The sequence below is a fragment of the Phascolarctos cinereus genome, unplaced genomic scaffold (assembly GCF_003287225.1).
Source record: "Phascolarctos cinereus isolate Bilbo 61053 unplaced genomic scaffold, phaCin_HiC Scaffold_2;HRSCAF=192, whole genome shotgun sequence".
NCBI lineage: Eukaryota > Metazoa > Chordata > Mammalia > Diprotodontia > Phascolarctidae > Phascolarctos > Phascolarctos cinereus.
In genome coordinates, this window is record NW_027555625.1 from 323,180,263 (window position 1) to 323,198,751 (window position 18,489).

Sequence of the window (18,489 nt, forward strand, 5' to 3'; positions counted from 1 at the left end):
CCCAGGGTCACACAGACAGCAGGTAGGAGATCCAGAATATGAACTAGGGTCCTCTGACTTCAAATCCAGTGAGGATTTCCCCCCCCCCCAGCAAATGGAATCAAAGAATCATAAACAGGGGGACCTGAAGACACCTTGGGAGACAAAATGTTACATAAAGGGCTATTTGTGGAGTTGGAAAAGCTAGGTTTGACTCTGGACACGTAACCTCACTGAGCCTCTATTTCCTCATCTGTAAAATGGGAATAATAATAGTACCTCTACCACAAGGGTTGTTTTGAGGACCAAATAAGACAGTGTATTTAGAATGATCTATAGACTATATAAATGTAAGCTGTCGGTATTATGATTCCTGGATATCACCAGGTCATAGAATCTTAACATTCCCAACCCTAGATAGCTGGAAAGGAACTCATAGGTAATCTAGTCCAAATTCCCCTTCCCCTTTTTACAGATGAGGAAACTGAGGCCCAGACAGTTATGCGATTTACTCAAAGTCACACTGGGAGTTAGTGAAAGAGACAGATTTAAACCCATTTCCTTTAACTCCAGATCTGGCATTCTTTTAATGAACCTCTAAGGTATATGGACAAAGATTATATTTTAAAGGAAGCCAGAAAGCTTGATATCTAAAGCTGTCCTGTGGCAAATATCTAGGAAAAGTAAATTTTTTTTCCCAAAGTCAGAATTTTTATATGTTGGGATTTGCTTAAAAAAAAACCCTAAAGCCTTTCTAAAGGATCTCCTAGACCATGAGACACCACAAAGGGGAGGAAGTGTCACAGCCACAATGTGGTTCCCCGCTTCTTCTAATCCATGGCAATTCTGGAAGCTCCTCGGATGCTCCTCCTCCCAATAAATACCTGAGATTTTGGTGGCGATGCGCATAGTGACGGGAGGCCCAAAGCCTTTCGATGTGCTCGCCTTGATAGTGAATGAATAGGTCGTGCCTGGATACAGGCCCACAAACAGGTGGTGGGTTTCATTCCGAAGCTTGAAGACTTTCCCCCTCTGGCTGGAAAGGTCAGCATTGGGATCAAGGGAGCCCACAGCCTTGTAGTTTATCTGCAAAAGAACAACCAGGGAGATTACATTCAGCCACAGGCTTCTGGAAAAGCAGAGGAGAGACACACGAGAAGCTGTGACACATCCTGGCTGTGTGTCCCTGGGTAAGTCATTTGATCTCTTTATGACCTGGGCAATTCTTGAGACCTGAAGTTTCAGAGAAGGTGCTGACCTGCAGTGGTAGAGGGAGCATCCATACCTTGTTTACTATTTTTATCTATATAACATCAAAATGGTAGGTTCAGTCTCTTCTCAGGCCTTCTCCCTCTATCATTATTTCCAAATGATCCTATGTATAACCTGTTTGTACATAGTTTGCATGTTGTCTCCTCCATCAGTCTTGAGAGCAGGGTGCTGTCTTATGCCTTTGTCTCCCAAGCACTTAGCACACAACAGGCGCTTAATAAATGTTATTGACTATCTCTCTATCACTCACTAGTGGCCAAACATCAGTTACTGGAGAGGCAGATTGGTATCATGGTAACAGGGTTGGAGGCCTGGGTTTAAATCCTGGCATTTATACCATATGACCATTAAAAGTCACTTAGTTTCCATGAGACTCAGTTTCCTTAACTGTAAAATGGAGATATTAAAACTTGCACAACATACCCTATAATATTTTTGCACGGAAAGAGCTTTAAAAACTTCACTGTTCTTGTTCAGTCATTTCATTAGTGTTCTACTATGCAAAACTGTGACTGTTCAGCAACTTTGAATCCTTAGGAGTTATGGTAAAAAGGGGGTTGTTGTTATTTCAGTCATGTCTGACTCCTTGTGACCCCATGTGGATTTTTTCTTGGCAAAGGTACTGGAGCAGTTTGTTATTTCCTTCTCCAGTTCATTTTACTGATGAGGAAACTGAGGCAAATAGGGTTAAGTGAGTTGCCCAGGGTCACACAGGTAGTAAGTGTCTGAGGCTAGCTTTGAACTCAGGAAGATGAGTTTTCCTGACTCCTGGCCTAGTGCTCTATCCACTGTGCCCCCTAACTGCCCCACTGAAAATCTTATAGCACCACAGAAACAATGAGCATTATTATTATCCAGATGCTTATACACTTTCCTGCTAACATATCATTTATTCTGTTTCTCATGGTTTTCCTGCACCAGAAGCATGGTGATGTCACAGAAAGAGCACTAGATTTGGAAACAGAAATCTTGGGTTAAAATCCTGGCTCTGCTACTGATTTTCAGTGTTACTTTGTGTGACAAACCCAATGCTTTTGGGACTCAGTTTATTCACCTGTAAAATTGACAGGGGTTCCAACTCTAAGGTCCCCTTCCATTTCTACTCCTTATAAAATCTTGCCACTTCCACTTGAGTCCTGGGAAAGGCTTTTGGGGCAAGTTGAAATAGATAGCATTGAAAATTTTTGTTTGCTTTTTTTTAAAGCCAGGTTAGCCTGTCTTCTCCCCCTCTCCCCTGTACCCCGAGAAAGAAGTGACATGTGGCAAATCCTATAGAGGCATCTCTTTGTGGTGTTTATGTTTGTAGCATTATTCATCACAAAACAATAGGAAAAGGGTCTTCAGAATGATAGTAACTTTCACTCATTCACATCTTAAGGATTGAAGTCTCAGCCTGACCGTAGCTCCCACTTTTAGGCATAGGTATTTTCCTAAAGTTAATATCTTAAAACCTTCCTTGAAAGGATCATGTATATGAATAGGTAGGTATGATGGGCTTGGGTCAGAACAGTTGGGTTAGAGACCTTGGACAGGTCAACTCATCTCTCTTAGACACAATTTCCTTATCTTTCAAGAAACAGAATGTTTCTCCTCTCAGGGCCATTCCAGTTTTGTCATTAGGATTAAATGAGGTAACGTGTGGAAAAGTGCTTTGCAACCATAAAACATAGTATAGATATGAATTCTTTCTCTTCTAATAGCTGCCTGGCAGTGTGTGTGTCTCACTTGAGAGGCTGAAGTCACTTTTCATTATGAAACTTAAAAATAAGAATGCATTAGTCAGCATAGAATGTGAAACTTGACTTCAAAAATCACCTTTCAGTTTGGAAAACAAGTCATATACTATTTATAACAAAGAAGCTGAAGGTTGTTTTTGTCTGTTTGCACCAATAATGCACTTTCCTTCTTATTTGGATCCTGACACACTTGGGTGAATCTGGGAACTCGTGGTCATGGGTAATCCCACCAATACTGCAGATCTCAATCCATCCATGCCCTCTAAATATGTGTGAACTTTTGTTCATTCCTTCCTTTAGATCCCTCACAGGGGTCCACTCAACATCCTAGTGACTTTCTTTTAGGTATCTTGATGTTATATGGATACCAAATGAGTACACAGGCTGTTGTTATCTGTCCATCTTTCTACAGGAGAGGCCCGCCTTTTTTTCTGGGCATACATCTCTCTGATGACATATTGACACTACTTCTCCCATGTTCTTCTTCATTGGTAAAGTGTAATGGGCCATTCACACCCACCGTGTCCTTCCATATTACCCTTTAGTTGACACTCAAGTTAATTCTTTGGAGATGGTGGCGATTCATAACTTGAAACACCATGTTCATAAAATTCATAACTCAAAGCATCATAGGAAAAATATTGCTGTTGAAAAGCTGGGCCTTTGTTTTGAGAAGAAGCATGGGGCCCTTAAAGTCTCATCACCTATTGGTTGGCTATTCACTGATGAATTCCTCGGCTACGGCAATCTAAGGAAAACCTTTCCTTCAGTTTATCAAGCTGTGACAGGGCTGTGATTACAAATGCAAATGTGACCTTTAGATTCCTAGACCAGAGACAATATCATTATGCCACCAGACAAGACATATATACAAGAAGTATCATAGAATGATTTTTGTATCTTAATAATAAGAATGGTCTATAGGATGACATATTTTTAGGGCTGGGGCTAGGGATGAACCTTAAGACTCATGTAGTTTACTGTCTTCAATTTACAGATGAGAAAACTGAGTCCTCAAGAAGTTAAGAGCTCAGGGTCATATTACTAGTTAGTAGCAGATCTGATGTTCCAAATCAGGACTCCTGCCAACAAATCCAGGGTTCAGGTCTTCTGACATCAAATCTAGGGTTGATTACATTATACCATGCTGACGTTTCCATCTCTATTCAGAGGAAATGCCCAAAATTTAGGAACAGAGTAAGAGATGGAAAGAAATAGGCTTTCTCAAAACAAGCTCCCTCCAGTTCTGTCTAGCAACAGAAAGCAAAGGTCCCAACTAGAGACTATGTGTTCCTGATCACACGAGGTTATCCTTACAGCCTCCTAGATCACTGCCCTGAACATCACAACTTTGCCACTTACCAAGGGCCACCTGGCCTTTGTACTATGCACAGTGAGATGCAAAAAACAATGGATTTCTTCATTCTCTTTGTTTATTCTGACTGTCTGCTTAGTCTGTGAAAAAGCATCCCCAACTTCTACCACAGAGTGTGGAACAGAGCTATGACAGAATATGGTGTAATACTGGATCTAGACTTGAGAAGACCAGGGTTTAAATCTTGACTGACAGTTACTAGCTGTGTGACCCTGGGTAAGTCACTTAACCTCTTAGATCCTTACTTTCTTCATCTGCAAAACGGAGAAGGCTATCTCCATCGGACTACCTCCTGGGGTCCCAGCCCAAGCCTCACTTGGTCATTGCTTAGATTCTGATGGCTCAGAGTGAGTGTAAATAGCAATTGTTTCTGTTTTGGCCAGAAACCCTGAGGCTCTTCCCCCTCTCAGACTGATCTTATTATTTTTTTTTTTTGCACTAGGGAAAAGAGGCCATTCTTTGCCTTATTTTTACCTATCCTTAATCACTGAATGGGCATTGTCTCAGATAAACTGAGACCTGAGAAAGATTTAGCTCAAAAAGGCCAAAGCTTCCCAACTGCATCTGAGGCCATCTCCAGTTGTTCTGATCTATGCCTCGCCACGGGACCCAGATGGCTCCGGAGGAGAGAGTGAGGCTGGTGACCCTGCACTGCCCTCCCTCTCTTAAATCCAATCCACTTGTTAGTCATGACATCACCTCCTTGATGTCATGGTCCTCTTTGAGAACAAAGGACAAACAACAAAATAAACCTCATGGAGCCTTGGAGAAACAATTAACATTAATTGTTTTACAATTACAAAGAGCTACATAAATGTCAGTTATTATTATCAACAGAGGAGGTTATTGTTACTGGCACAAGTAACACACACCTTTAATGGAAAGTATGACCATTTCAAGCATCCACTTGAAATTCTGTCCGAGTTCCACTCTGTGTAGTGGTGGCAAGTGCGTTGATATACAGACACTTGGAGGTAAAACTCATGACTTATTTACTAGCCATTTCCTTCCCTATGTTCCAAATTCAATCCAAAAGCAGCTCAATTTCAACTGAGCTGTCAATATAATATACCAGGCTCTCCTGCGCCCCTAACCTTTCCTGATATTACAGGATCCTCACTTATTTGTAATGAAACACCATGAATAAATCAATGTATGTTAATATAGCAAGCCTTCAATTTTTTATGAAGGGCTCCACCAAATCTAATTCCCAGCTTTGTCAGAAACAGTCTTTAAAAAATTTAAGTCCCTGGCTTTATGAAGTTAGCCAGATGAGGGTGCAGAGGAGTGAAGAGAGAAAAGAGGGAGGTCAAGGAAAGGGATGGGAGTAATGCTGTAGCCTCCCCAAGGTAATAAGATGCATAAATGAATTCCTGTTTTTAAGCAGAAAGGAAGAAAACTATGTTACAGCAGCAAACTGAGAACTCATAGCTGCTCCCAACTGGCTTCTACATAGAGATCCTGCATCACTGAAAGTCTTGGCGGGTATTGCTCCATTCAGGTGACTAGGCCCTGGCAAGATTCCACAGAAAAACAATAAAGAACCACGAGAATGGCATGGGTTGAGGAGAATGATTCCAAAGAGACTTAGGCAGATGAAAAGGCCTTCTCAACCCCACCATCATGTCTGGTTTTCAAAATTCTAAAACAGACATTTGGAGACCTGATTTCAAAGCAGTCATTTAGAATGGTGGACTGTGGTAACTGGATTCCTAGGCTTTCTTTGGGTGCTCCTGATGCAACTGGCCAATTCTGTTAGTTAAATGATGGTGGATGTTGGGGAGGTGGAGAATGGGGTGACCTTGATCAGACTGGTTGTTTTGTTTCCACAGAGCAACATGGTGGAATTAATTTTCCACATTTTCAACCAGTTGCTCTAGTGTCATATGGTTATAACCTTTTGTTGCTATAACAGCCTCAGACACCAATTTTCTAAAAGGAGGCTCTGGGCAAAGGGGAAAAAAAAGTCCTTTCACTGGATAGAAGAAACTATAGCGTTTATTATTTGGTCTCCTAACAACCAATAAAAAAAATGTGAACATTTTCACATTAGAGTAAAGCGTGAATGCAGAGATGTTTCTGAGTATGTGTTCCTGTAACTCAGCTACGACTTTCTATTTTCCCAAATGCTTTTGTTGCTAGTATATTTGTGTTATTGTGATTGTTATCATCATTCCTGTCATTATTGCTGGTGCTGCTGTTTCCAGTACTGCCACGTCAGCAATAGAATTCAGGGATCATAAGGGCCCCAAGACACCTGCCAAATTCCACCAAGCCAGACTCTCATCTTTTAGGAATAAAATATAGCTAATTTAATATTGATAATAGGATTGAGAGACACAGCTGTGATGTGATAGATAGAAGGCTTGTTGTGGAGTCAGGAAGACCTGGTTTCAAATCCTGCCTGTGCCACATAGCAGCTATGTGACCCACGTAAGTCCCTTAACTTCTCAGAGGCCTGGGCAACTCTGCAACACTAGAAATTACAGATGAGTCTCTGATTGGTATTGGTGGAGGGAACTGCTACACTGGGAGCTTCCTACAGTGATGAAATCAGAAGTCTGGACTGGAAAAAAGAAAAGAAGGGGGAAAAGGGGGCGATAGAATGGGAGCTGGAAGGGACATTAGACAATATTTTATTAATGATGTCTTCAAATAACTCAATATCAGTCAATAAACATTTATTAAGAGCCTGCTATATAGGTGCCAGACACTGCGCCAAGTGCTAGGGATACAAAAAAAAAAAGGCAAAAGACAGTCCCTGCCCTCAAGGAGCTTACAATCTAATGGGGGAGGCAAACAAATATGCACAAACAAGCTGTGGACAGGATAAATAGGAAACAACTAACAGAGGGGAGATATTAGACTTAAGCGAGGATGGGAAATGCTTCCTGTAAAAGACTGGATTTTGGTTGTGACTTAAACAAAGCCAGGGAAGTCAGAAGGTCGAATAGAGAGGGAGAGCCTTCAGGAGGCCAGTGTGAGTGGATCTTATTAGGAGTATACGGCAGCAGGTGGGGGTGGGGGTGGGGTGAGGTGTAAGAAGACTGGAAAGGCTCCAAGCTATACTTTTTTTTGGGGGGGAGGTGAGGCAATTGGGGTTAAGTGACTTGCCCAGAGTCACACAGCTAGTGAGTGTTATATGTCTGAGGCTGGATTTGAACTCAGGTCCTCCTGACTCCAGGGCTGGTGCTTTCCACTGGGCCACCTAGCTGCCCCTAAGCAAAACTTGCAGTGGTGAATCTCTAGTTACATACTATAGGAATGAAGCCTGAAAGGATAGTCTTGCTTTTCTCAGTCCTAATCCTTCTCTACATCTTCACTGCATTTGACTCTGTTGGTCACTTACTCTCCTTGGCTACTCTTTCTTCCATATGTTTTTGTGATACTACAATCTCTTGTTTTGCCTTTGACTTGTCCAACCACTCCTTCTAAGTGTCCTTTCTTGGCTCATCCTCCAGGTCACACTCCAGGGCTCTCACTAGTCCCCAAGGTTCTGTCCTATGCCTTTTTCTCTCCCCACTCTATATTTTCTCTTTGTAATCTCATCAGGCTCCATGGCTTTAACAATTATTTCTATAACAGGCAGTTTTCAGAAGAAGAAATTAAATCTATCAATAGTCAAATGGGAAAAAATACTCTAAATCACTAATACTTAGATAAAGGCAAATTAAAACAACTCTTACGTGCTGCCTCACAACCTATCAGATTGCCTAAAATGATAAAAAAGGAAAACGACAAATGCTGTAGGTTATGTGGAAAAATAGGGACACTAATGAACTGTGGGTGGAGTTGTGAACTGGTCCAGTAATCCTGGAGAACAATTTTGAACTAGGCCCAAAGGTCTGTAAAACTGTGTATATCTTTTGACTGAGCAACACCACTACTAGGTCTTTATCCCAAAGAGATCAAAGAAAAAGTAAAAGTACCTATGCAAAAATGTTTATAATAGCTCATTTTGTGGTAGCAAAAGAATTGGAAATTAAAGGCCCATCAATCGGGCAATGGCTGAATAAGTTGTAGTATATGATGGTGCTGGTATACTATTGTGTAATAAGAAATGACAAGGGGGATGGTTTCAGAAAAACCTGGGAAGGCCTATATAAATTGATGCAGAGGGAAGTGAGAAAAACCAGGACTCACTATACACAGTAATAGCAATATTGTAATGATGATCAACTATGAAAGACTTAGCTACTCTAATCAATATAATTACTGAAGAGAATTCCAAAGGACTTGTGATTAACAAAAACACTATCCACCTTTGAAGAGAGAACTGATGGACTCTGTGCAAATTGAAGCATCATTTTTTCACTTCATTTTTTTGCAACATGGCTAATATGGAAATATGTTTCATATGATTTCACATGTATAATTGATATATTGTTTTGCCTTCTCAATGAGTGGAGGAGGGGCTGGAGGGAGAGAACTTGGAACTCAAAATTTTTTTAAAAAGATAAATGCTAAAAATAAATAAACAATAAATTTAAATAAATTATCTCTCTGCAGATGATGTCCAGGTTTATATATTCAGACCTAGTCTGTCCCCTGATTTCCAGTGTGTCATTACTATATGCTTATTGGACATTTGAAAATGAATGAACGAGAGACATCTTAAACTCAACATATCTAAAATAGAATTCATTATCTTTCTCTCTCAACTGTCTCCTCTTAAACTTCCCTATTTTTGTTAATGGCACCTCCTCACACCTACCAGAATGGCTAAGATGACAGAAAAGTAAAATGACAAATGCTGGAGGTGATATGGAAAAACAGCAAAAAGACGGAAATTTTTCTAGGTTCATATCTCAGCCTTAACCTGGTCTTCCAGTTCTCCCTCATCTTGCATATCCAATCAACTGCCAAATTTTATTGTTTCTACCTTCACAACATCTCTCACATCCAACCCCTTCCTTCTATTCACTCCTCTTTCAACTCCCTCTTTAGTTCAGTGCTCATTACTTCTTGCCCAGGTTACTGCAACAGCCTCCTGGTTGGTATCCCTGCTTTAAGTCTGTCACTACTCAAGTTCATCATCCTACTGTCTAAGTCTGTCTAAGTGATTTTCCTTAAATGCAGATTTGAACATAAGATTTCCCTCATCCAAATCTAATGGTTTCTTCTAGGGTGCCTCCAGCACAGCATCAAATTCAAATAGCAACAGGGCGACTAAGCCTTATATAAGGATCCCTGCAGGTACATATTTACCTAGAAAACCATATATTAATATTATCTATGTTTTATTGTATTTTTATTTATTTCATTAAATATTTTCAAATCATATTTTCATCTGGTTTGTGCCACACTCAGGAGTGTTGTGTGCATGTTTGATACTGCTGTGCTAATATAATGCTAGGAGACCTTGGCTCTCTTTAGCCTTGAAAAGCCATTTACATCTTGGCCCCCACTTATCTTTCTAGACTTATTGGATATTGTGTTCCCTCCTGCACTCTGTGATCCAGTCAAGCTGGCCTTCTCTTCTGTTCTTCACATACAACACTTTATTGCTGCTTTCCATCCTTTCACCCTGGCTATCCCCCAGGCCATCACCCATATCTGGAATGCATCCCTCATTACTTATTCCTTTCTTCAGGTATTATATTCTAAATGAATCATTTCCTGATTACTCCAGATGCTATAGGCATCATTCCCAAATTACCTTGTATTCAATTATTTTGAAAGTTTCTGTTTTGGCCAGAAATCCTGAGGGTCTTCCCCTCCCAGATGGATTTTTTTTGACTAGGTAAAAGAGGCCATTTCCCCCTCATTTCTTACCTAGCTTTAATCACTGAATGGGTATTGCCTCAGACAAACTGAGAACAGAGAAAGACCTTAGCTTAAAGAGGCCAAGGTCATTCCAGAAGACAATACCATGGAGTAAGAAGTAAGTTGCTCCCACCCTCTCTTACTGACCTCTGAAAACCCAGAAAATATCACCCCAGGAAAAACCCTGGAAAAGCTGAGCCAGCAGAAGGATGGGGTGCAGCAATCTTGTGGCCCAGTAAGGTTAGGGGATTAACAGGAAAGGTCCCTCTTGCTCTGGTGGAAGAGGAGTAGTACATGATGGGAAGCAAGCCAGCAGTATGCCCTACTACAACAAACCAGGGGAAGATCCTGATCCCAGGAAGGTGGAGCAGGCAAGCGCCAACACCAGGACCCCCAAGTGCCTTGGCACAAGCAGGGGAACTGGTAGACTCCCCCTTGGAAAACCACCAGCAGGCAGGTACCCTCCAGCAGCCAAATCTTCCAGTCCTTCAGCACAACTCCAGGAAACATAATTCCAAAAGGCACAACTCTGGGTGGGCAGGCATCCTCCAGCAGCCAAACCTTCCAGTGCTTCAAAGTAGCCCAGATGAGAAGATGTCCTCCAGGGGCCAGACTCCCTACTCCCACCATGACATCCTCAGTGTTGTGGACCCCAGCTAAGCACCAGGTAAGCTTCCAGACACTTACTGCCTCCAGGCGCCAGCACCTGAGGCCTCAGCACATAAAGCCAGTGACCAGGTCCCTGGCTCCCAGCACAAGAAGCTTGGGTCAGTGCCTCTTATGCTCCAGCAGGAAAGCTCAACTTAAAAAGCCAGGAAAAAGGCAAACACCCTGAGCAAAAAGCAGAAATGGACAATGACCACAGATTCTTACTATAAGGACAGGGAAGATCAAAACACAGATTCAAAAGAGGACAACATTGTCAATATACCCACACCCGAAACTTCAAAGGGGTATATGAACTGGTTTCAAGCCCAAAAAATTTTCTTGGAAGAGTGTAAGAAGGATTTTAAAAGTCAAATAAGAGAGGTAGAAGAAAAATTGGGAAAAGAAATGAGAGGTATGCAAGAGAGAGTCAATAGCTTGGAAAAGGAAGGACAAAAATTGACTGTAGAAGACAAGTCCTTAAAAAATACAAGTGGCCAAATTGGGGAGGAAAAGTACACTGAAGAAATCAACTCCTTAAGAAGTAGAATTGGCCAAATGGAAAGGGAGGCACAAAAACTCACTGAAGAGAAGAGCTGCTAAAAAAGTAAAGTGGGCCAAACAGAAAAGGAGGCACAAAATCTAATTGAAAAAAACAATTTGTTAAAAATTAGAATTGGGCAAGTGGAAGCTAAAGACTATGAGACAGCAAGAATCAATCAAAAATCAAAAGAATGAAAAAAAAGAAGATAACATAAAATAGCTCATTGGAAAAACAATAGACCTGGAAAATAGATCTAGAGATAATTTAGAAATGATTGCTTCAGACCATGATGAAAAGAAGAGCCTGGACAGCATCTTCCAAGAAATGATCAAGGAAAACTGCCTTGAGGTCGTAGAACCAGAGGGTAAAATAGTCATTGAAAGAATCCACCAATCACTTCCTGAAAGAGATCTCAAATGGAAAATGCCAAAGAATATTGTAGCCAAATTCCAAAATTACCAGGCCAAAGAAGAATACTGCAAGCAGCCAGGAAGAAACAATTTAAATATCATGGAACCACAGTCAGGATTATGTAGGACCTTGCAGCTTCTACATTAAAAGATTGGAGGGCTTGATTTATGATATTCTGTAAGGCAAAGGAGCTTGGACTACAACAAAGGATCAATTACCCAACAAAACTGAGCATGAGTCAGAGGAGGAGATAGACACTCAATGAAATAGGGGACTTCCAAATCTTCCTAATGAAAAGATCAGAGCTCAACAGAAAATTTGATCTTCCAATACAATATTCAAGAGAGGCATAAAAATGTAAACAGGAAAGAAAAAAAACACGTTACTCAATAAGGGCACACTGTTTACATCTCTAGAAGGAAAGATGATACTTATAACTCTTGAGAACTGTATCTTTATTATGATATTTAAAAGGGGTATACATAGGGGTATAAGTTGACTTTGATGTGATGATAAAAATATAATTAAGTGGTGGAAAGGGATTGTATTTGGAGAAGAGGAAAGGAGAAGGCAGAAAAGGGAGGCATAGAGACCTATTACAGCACAGGGAAAGAAAGGAGGGAAATGAGCATTGTTTAAACCTTATGTTCATCAGATTTGACTTAAAGAGGGAATAACATCTTCAGTTAGGCATAGAAATCTAACTTACCCTATAGGAAGTAGGAAGGGAAAAGGGGAAGAAAAGGAAGGGGGCTGATAGAAGGGAGGGCAGATTGAAGGAGGTGGTGGTCAAAAGCAAAACTCTGGTAAGGAAGGAAAGGGAGAAAAAAAGAGAAAAACATAAACAGGGGGAAAATAGAATGGAGAGAAAGACATACATAGTAATCATAACTGTGAATGTGAATGGGAACTCCCATAAAATGGAAGTTGATAGCAGAGTGGATTAAAAAATCATAATCCTACAATATGTTGTTTACAAAAAAACACACTTGAAACAGAGGGATACATACAGAGTAAAGGTAAAAGCCTGGACCTGAATCTATTATGCTTCAGCTGAAGTAAAAAAAAAAAAAGTAGGGGTAGCAATCCTGATGTCAGACAAAGCAAAGGCAAAAATAGATTTAATTAAAAGAGATAAGGAAGGAAACTACATCCTGCTAAAAGGTACCATAGACAATGAAGTAATATCATTATTAAACATATATGCACTAAGTGGTATAGCATTCAAATTCTTAGAGGAGACGTTAAGGGAGTTACAGGAAGAAACAGACAACAAAAATGTATTAGTGAGGACCTCAACTTCCCCCTCTCAGAACTAGATTAAATCTAACCACAAAATAAAAAAGAAAGGAGTTAAGGAGATGAATAGAATTTTAGAAAAGTTAGATATGGTAGAAAAGTCAGATATAGAAAACTGAATGGGGATAGAAAGGAAAATACCTTTTTCTCAGCAGTACATGGCACCTACACAAAAACTGACCACATATTGGAGCAGAAAAGTCTCAAAATCCAATGCAGAAAGGCAGAAATATTAAATGCATCCTTTTCAGATCATGATGCAATAAAAATTATGTATAATAAAGGGCCATGGAAAGATAGACTAAAATTAATTGGAAGCTAAATAATCTAATCCTAAAGAATGAGTGGGTCAAAAAACAAATGATGGAAGCAATCAATAATTTTATCCAAGGGAATAACAATCATGAGACAACATACCAAAACTTATGGGATGCAGCAAAAGTCTTTCTTAGGGAAAGTTTTATATCACTCAATGCTCACATGAATAAAATAGAGAAAGAGGAGGTGATTGAATTGGGCATGCAACTAAAAAATCTAGAAAAAGAACAAATTAAAAATCCCCAATTAAATAGCAAATTAGAAATTCTGAAAACCAAAGGAGAGATTAATAAAATTGAAATTAAGAAAACTATTGAACTAAAAAATAAAACTAAGAGCTGGTTTTATGAAAAAACAACAACAACAACAAAACAGATAAACCTTTGGTTAATTTGATTTAAAAAAAGAAGAAAATCAAATTATCAGTATCAAAAATAAAAAGGGTGAATTCACCACCAATGAAGAGGAAATTAAAACAATAATTATGAGCTATTTTACCCAACTGTATGCCAATAAATTGGACAATCTTTATTGGATGAATATTTATAAAAAATATAAATTGCCCAAATTAACAGAAGAGGAAATAAAATCCTTAAAGAACATCATTTCATAAAAAGAAGTTACACAAGCCATCAATGAACTCCCTAAAAAAAAAATCTCCAGGGCCAGATGGATTTACAAATAAATTTTATCAAACATTTAAAGAACAATTAATTCTAATGCTATATAAACTATTTATGAAAATAGGCAAAGAAGGAGTCCTAGCAAATGCTTTGTATGATACAAATACAGTGCTGATACCTAAATCGAGAAGAGTCAAAACAAAGAAAATGAAATACCAATTTCCCTAATGAATATGGATGCAAAAATTTTAAATGAAATACTAGCAAACAGATTATAGTAACTTATCTCAAGGATAATACACTATGACCAAGTAAGATTTATACCACGTATGCAGGGCTGGTTCAATATTAGGAAAACTATCAACATAATTGACCACATCAACAACAAAACTAACAGAAATTATAGGACTATCTCAATAGATACAGAAAAAGCTTTTGACAAAATAGGACATTCATTCCTATTAAAATTCTAGAGAGCATAGGAATAAATGGAATCTTCCTTAAAATAATACATAGCATCTATCTAAAACCATCAACAAGCATTATATGTAATTGGGATAAGCTAGAAATATTTCCAATAAGATCAAGGGTGAAACAAGGATGTTCACTATCACAACTATTGGTCCAATATCATCAATATTATGCTAGAAATGTTAGCTGTAGCAATAAGAGAAGAAAAAGAAACAGAAGGGATTAGAATAGAAAACAAAGAAACAAAGCTATCACTTTTTCCAGATGATATGTTGATATACTTAGAGAATCAAGTAAAAATTAATTGAAATAATAAACAAATTTAGCAAAGTTGCAGGATATAAAACAAACCACCTTAAATAATTGGCATTTCTATATATTACTAAGAAATCACAACAGCAAAAGACAGAAAGAGAAATTCCATTTAAAGTCACTATAGATATTATAAAATATCTGGGAGTATACCTGCCAAAACAAACTCAGGAATACTTTTCACACAAATAAAGTCAGATCTAAATAATTGGGAAAATATCAGTTGCTCATGGCTAGGTTGAGCTAATATAATAAAAATTACAATTCTATCTAAGCTAGTTTACTTATTCAGTGCCATACCAATCAAACTACTAAAAAATATTTTATAGAGCTAGAAAAAATACCAAAATTCATCTGAAATAACAAAAGGTCCAGAATATCAAGGGAATTAATGAAAAGAAGGGAAGGTGGCCTAGCTGTAAGAGATCTCAAATTGTATTATAAAGCACCAATCATCAAAAGTATTTGGTACTGGCTAAGAAATAGAGTGGTAGAGATCAGTGGAATAGTTTAGGTATGAGAGACATAATAGTCAATGACTACAGTAATCTACTGTTCAATAAATTCAAACACTCCAGCTTCTGGGATGAGAACTCACTATTTAACAAAAACTGGGAAAACTGGAAAATAGTATGGCAGAAACCAGGCATAGACCAACATCTTACACCCTACACCAAGATAAAGTCAAGATGTGTACATGATTTAGATATAAAGGCTCATTCTATAAGGAAACTATGAGACCAAGGAATAGTTTGTCTGTCTGATCTATGGAGAAGGGAAGAATTTATGACCAAAGAAGAGATAGAGAACATTATGAAATGTCAAATAGATGATCTTAATTACATTAAATTGAAAAGGTTTGGGTTTTTTTTGCAGAAACAAAGACAATGCATCCAAGATTAGGAGGGAAGCAGAAAGCTGGAAAATAATTTTTACAGCCAGTCTCTCTGATAAAGTCCTCATATCTAAAAATATATATCAGATTTATAAGAATACAAGTCATTCCCCAATTGACAAATGGTCAAAAGGATACGAACAGGCAGATTTCAGATAAAGAACTTAAAGCTATCTATAGTCATATGAAAAAAAAATGCTCTAAATCACTGTTGATTAGAGAAATGCAAATCAAAACAACTCTGAGGTACCAACTCACACCTATCAGATTGGCTAACATGAAAAAACAGGAAAATGATAAATGTTGGAGAAGATGTGGGAAAATTGGAATACTAATGCATTTTTGATGAAGTTGTAAATTTATCTAATCATTCTGGAGAACAATTTAGAACTATCCACAAAGGGCTATAAAACTACGTGTACCTTTTGACCCAGTAATGCCACTTCTAGGTCTATGTCTCAAAGAGATCATACAAATGGGAAAAGGACCCACATGTACAAAAATATTTACAGTAGCTATTTTTGCAGTGGCCAAGAACTGGAGATTGAGGGGATGCCCATTAACTGGGGAATGGCTGAACAAGTTGTGGTATATGAACAAAATGGAAACTCTTGTGCTATAAGAATTGATGAACAGGCAGACTTCAGAAAAACTTGGAAAGACTTATATGAACTGATGCTGAATGAAGAGAGCAGAACCAGAAGAACATTACACATAGTAACAGCCATACTGTGCAATGACTAACTTTGATACACTTATATCCTCTTAGCAATGCAAGGATTTAAGACAAGTCCAAAAGAGTCATGATGGAAAATGCTATCCACATCCAGAGAAAGAACTATGGAGCCCGAATGTAGATTGAAACACACTATTTGATCTCTTTTTTCTTTTGTTGTTTTGTTTTGTTTCTTCTTCCTCATGGTTCCTACCATTGGTTCTAATACTTTTTTTTTTACAACATGACTAATATGAAAATATGTTTAGTATGAAGTATATGTAGAGTCTATATCAGATTGCATGCCATCTTAGGGTGGGAGGAAGGGAGAAAGGAAGAGAAAAATTTTAAACTCAAAAGCCTATGGAAGAGAACATTGAAAATTAAAAATTAATTAATTATGAAAATTTTTTAAAAATGGCCAAGGTCTCCCACTGTACCCAGGGCCATCCCCAATTGTTCTGATCTATATCTTGCCACTGGATCCAGATGGCTCTGGAGGAGAGAATGAGGCTGGTGACTTTGCACAGCCCTGCCTCCCTTAAATCCAATTCACTTGCAAGTCATCAACTTCCTGATGTCATTGGCCCTGTTTGAGAATGAAGGACAAACAACAACATATTTATACTGATTAGCTTTATATTTATGATTATATACTTATGTATGTACTTGTTATTTCTCCCATTAGGCTATAAACTTGTGGCAAGTAAGGATTACTTCATTTTTTGTATTTGTATCCCCAGTGCCTATCATAGTGCCTGGTACATAGTAGGTGCTTAATAAATGCTTATTGATTGCTCCCCTTATTTTACAAATGAGGAGACAAAAAAACTTGCCCAAGGGTCACAGGGGTAGTAAGTATTAGAGCTGGACTTGAACCTAAGCCATCTAAGTATAGATCCAGCATTATTATATACTATCCATCCATTCACCTATCTATCCATCCATCCATCTATCCAATCATCCATCCATCTATCTATCTATCCATCCATCAATCCATCTATCTAGCCCTGTAATAGACACTGGAAGAAGTCTGGCTGTGAAGAAATAGCTACTATATTTCTTTTCAATTTGCTAACTGTTTGATCATCCCTTATTTCCAGTCTTCTCTTCAGCAGAGCTATAACCATGAATTTTAAGCTTAGGGGAGGTGGGGTAAGCAGAAGGAAATATGTTCCTAGTGTGCTGTATTGGTCACAAAGGAGGAACTCCCCTAGCATGCCATCCAGTAACTTCCTATTTATAACAAATTATTATTGTTAACTTGATGCTACAATTTATTGTTTCTAGGTTGCTGAAGGAATACAAATGTCAGTACCTTCTAGTTTTAGCACTCTTATTACCATGCTCTAGTTATCCCTGTCCCTTCATCATAATAGCATTGGATTAAGCAAAAAGGAATGTAATTATCCTCCTGTGGAATTCTATTTCATTCACTAAAATAGTGAAAACTCTTGTCAAGGGCCACTGAACAAAAACTGGATTGTTTCTTCTGCATGGGTGACTCCAGGACAAAGACGTGTGTATACGTGTGCGTGCATGTGTACATGTAAGAAGCAGGGGAGGGGGGAAATAATAATAGTTGACATTAATGTAGCACTTCAAACTTTGCACATTCATGATTAAGTTCAGAGCATTCTATAAATCCCATTGACTGACTTTATATATTTAATCTTGACAACAATCCTATGAGGTAGGTACTATAAGTGTTATTAATCCCATTTTACATATGAGAAAACTGAGGCTATGCATGTGTGCACATGCACACACATATACAGTGGTGGCTAGTAATTTGAGTTCTTCTTTGGCCTTGAAGTTAGGGGACTGGAGGTGGGTGGCACAAGCAATCTAAGAAGGGAATATAAGAAGGCAAAGAGGACAAAACAAATGAAGTTGGGAAGGTCACAGAACCATAGTGTCTCAGAGCTGGATGGGAACTTGGAGGTCATCACATTCAACCTCTGACCTGGATCTAATGAAGAACTGCCACAGTATGGTCTGTATGAACGAGTCTGTTGTAAATCACATACTTGAGCAGGCATTTAAGGCACTCCTATGTGAGGTGGTATGGATACACTGCTCCCCTCACCTTCACAGAAAAGGTTGCCTTCTAAGCTAGGCCAGGGGG

The 18,489-nt window shown here is 38.7% G+C and overlaps 1 protein-coding gene across 9 annotated transcripts in view; it reads right to left on the bottom strand.

Moving 5' to 3' along the window:
* PTPRT (protein tyrosine phosphatase receptor type T) overlaps positions 1-18,489 on the bottom strand; it is a 1,323,147-nt gene that overhangs the window by 259,528 nt on the left and 1,045,130 nt on the right. For all 9 annotated transcript variants that reach the window (XM_020998700.2, XM_020998699.2, XM_020998698.2 and 6 more), the window contains one exon: positions 864-1,065. In XM_020998700.2, coding sequence (XP_020854359.1) covers positions 864-1,065 — 202 coding nt within the window. The remainder of the gene's footprint in view (positions 1-863; positions 1,066-18,489) is intronic.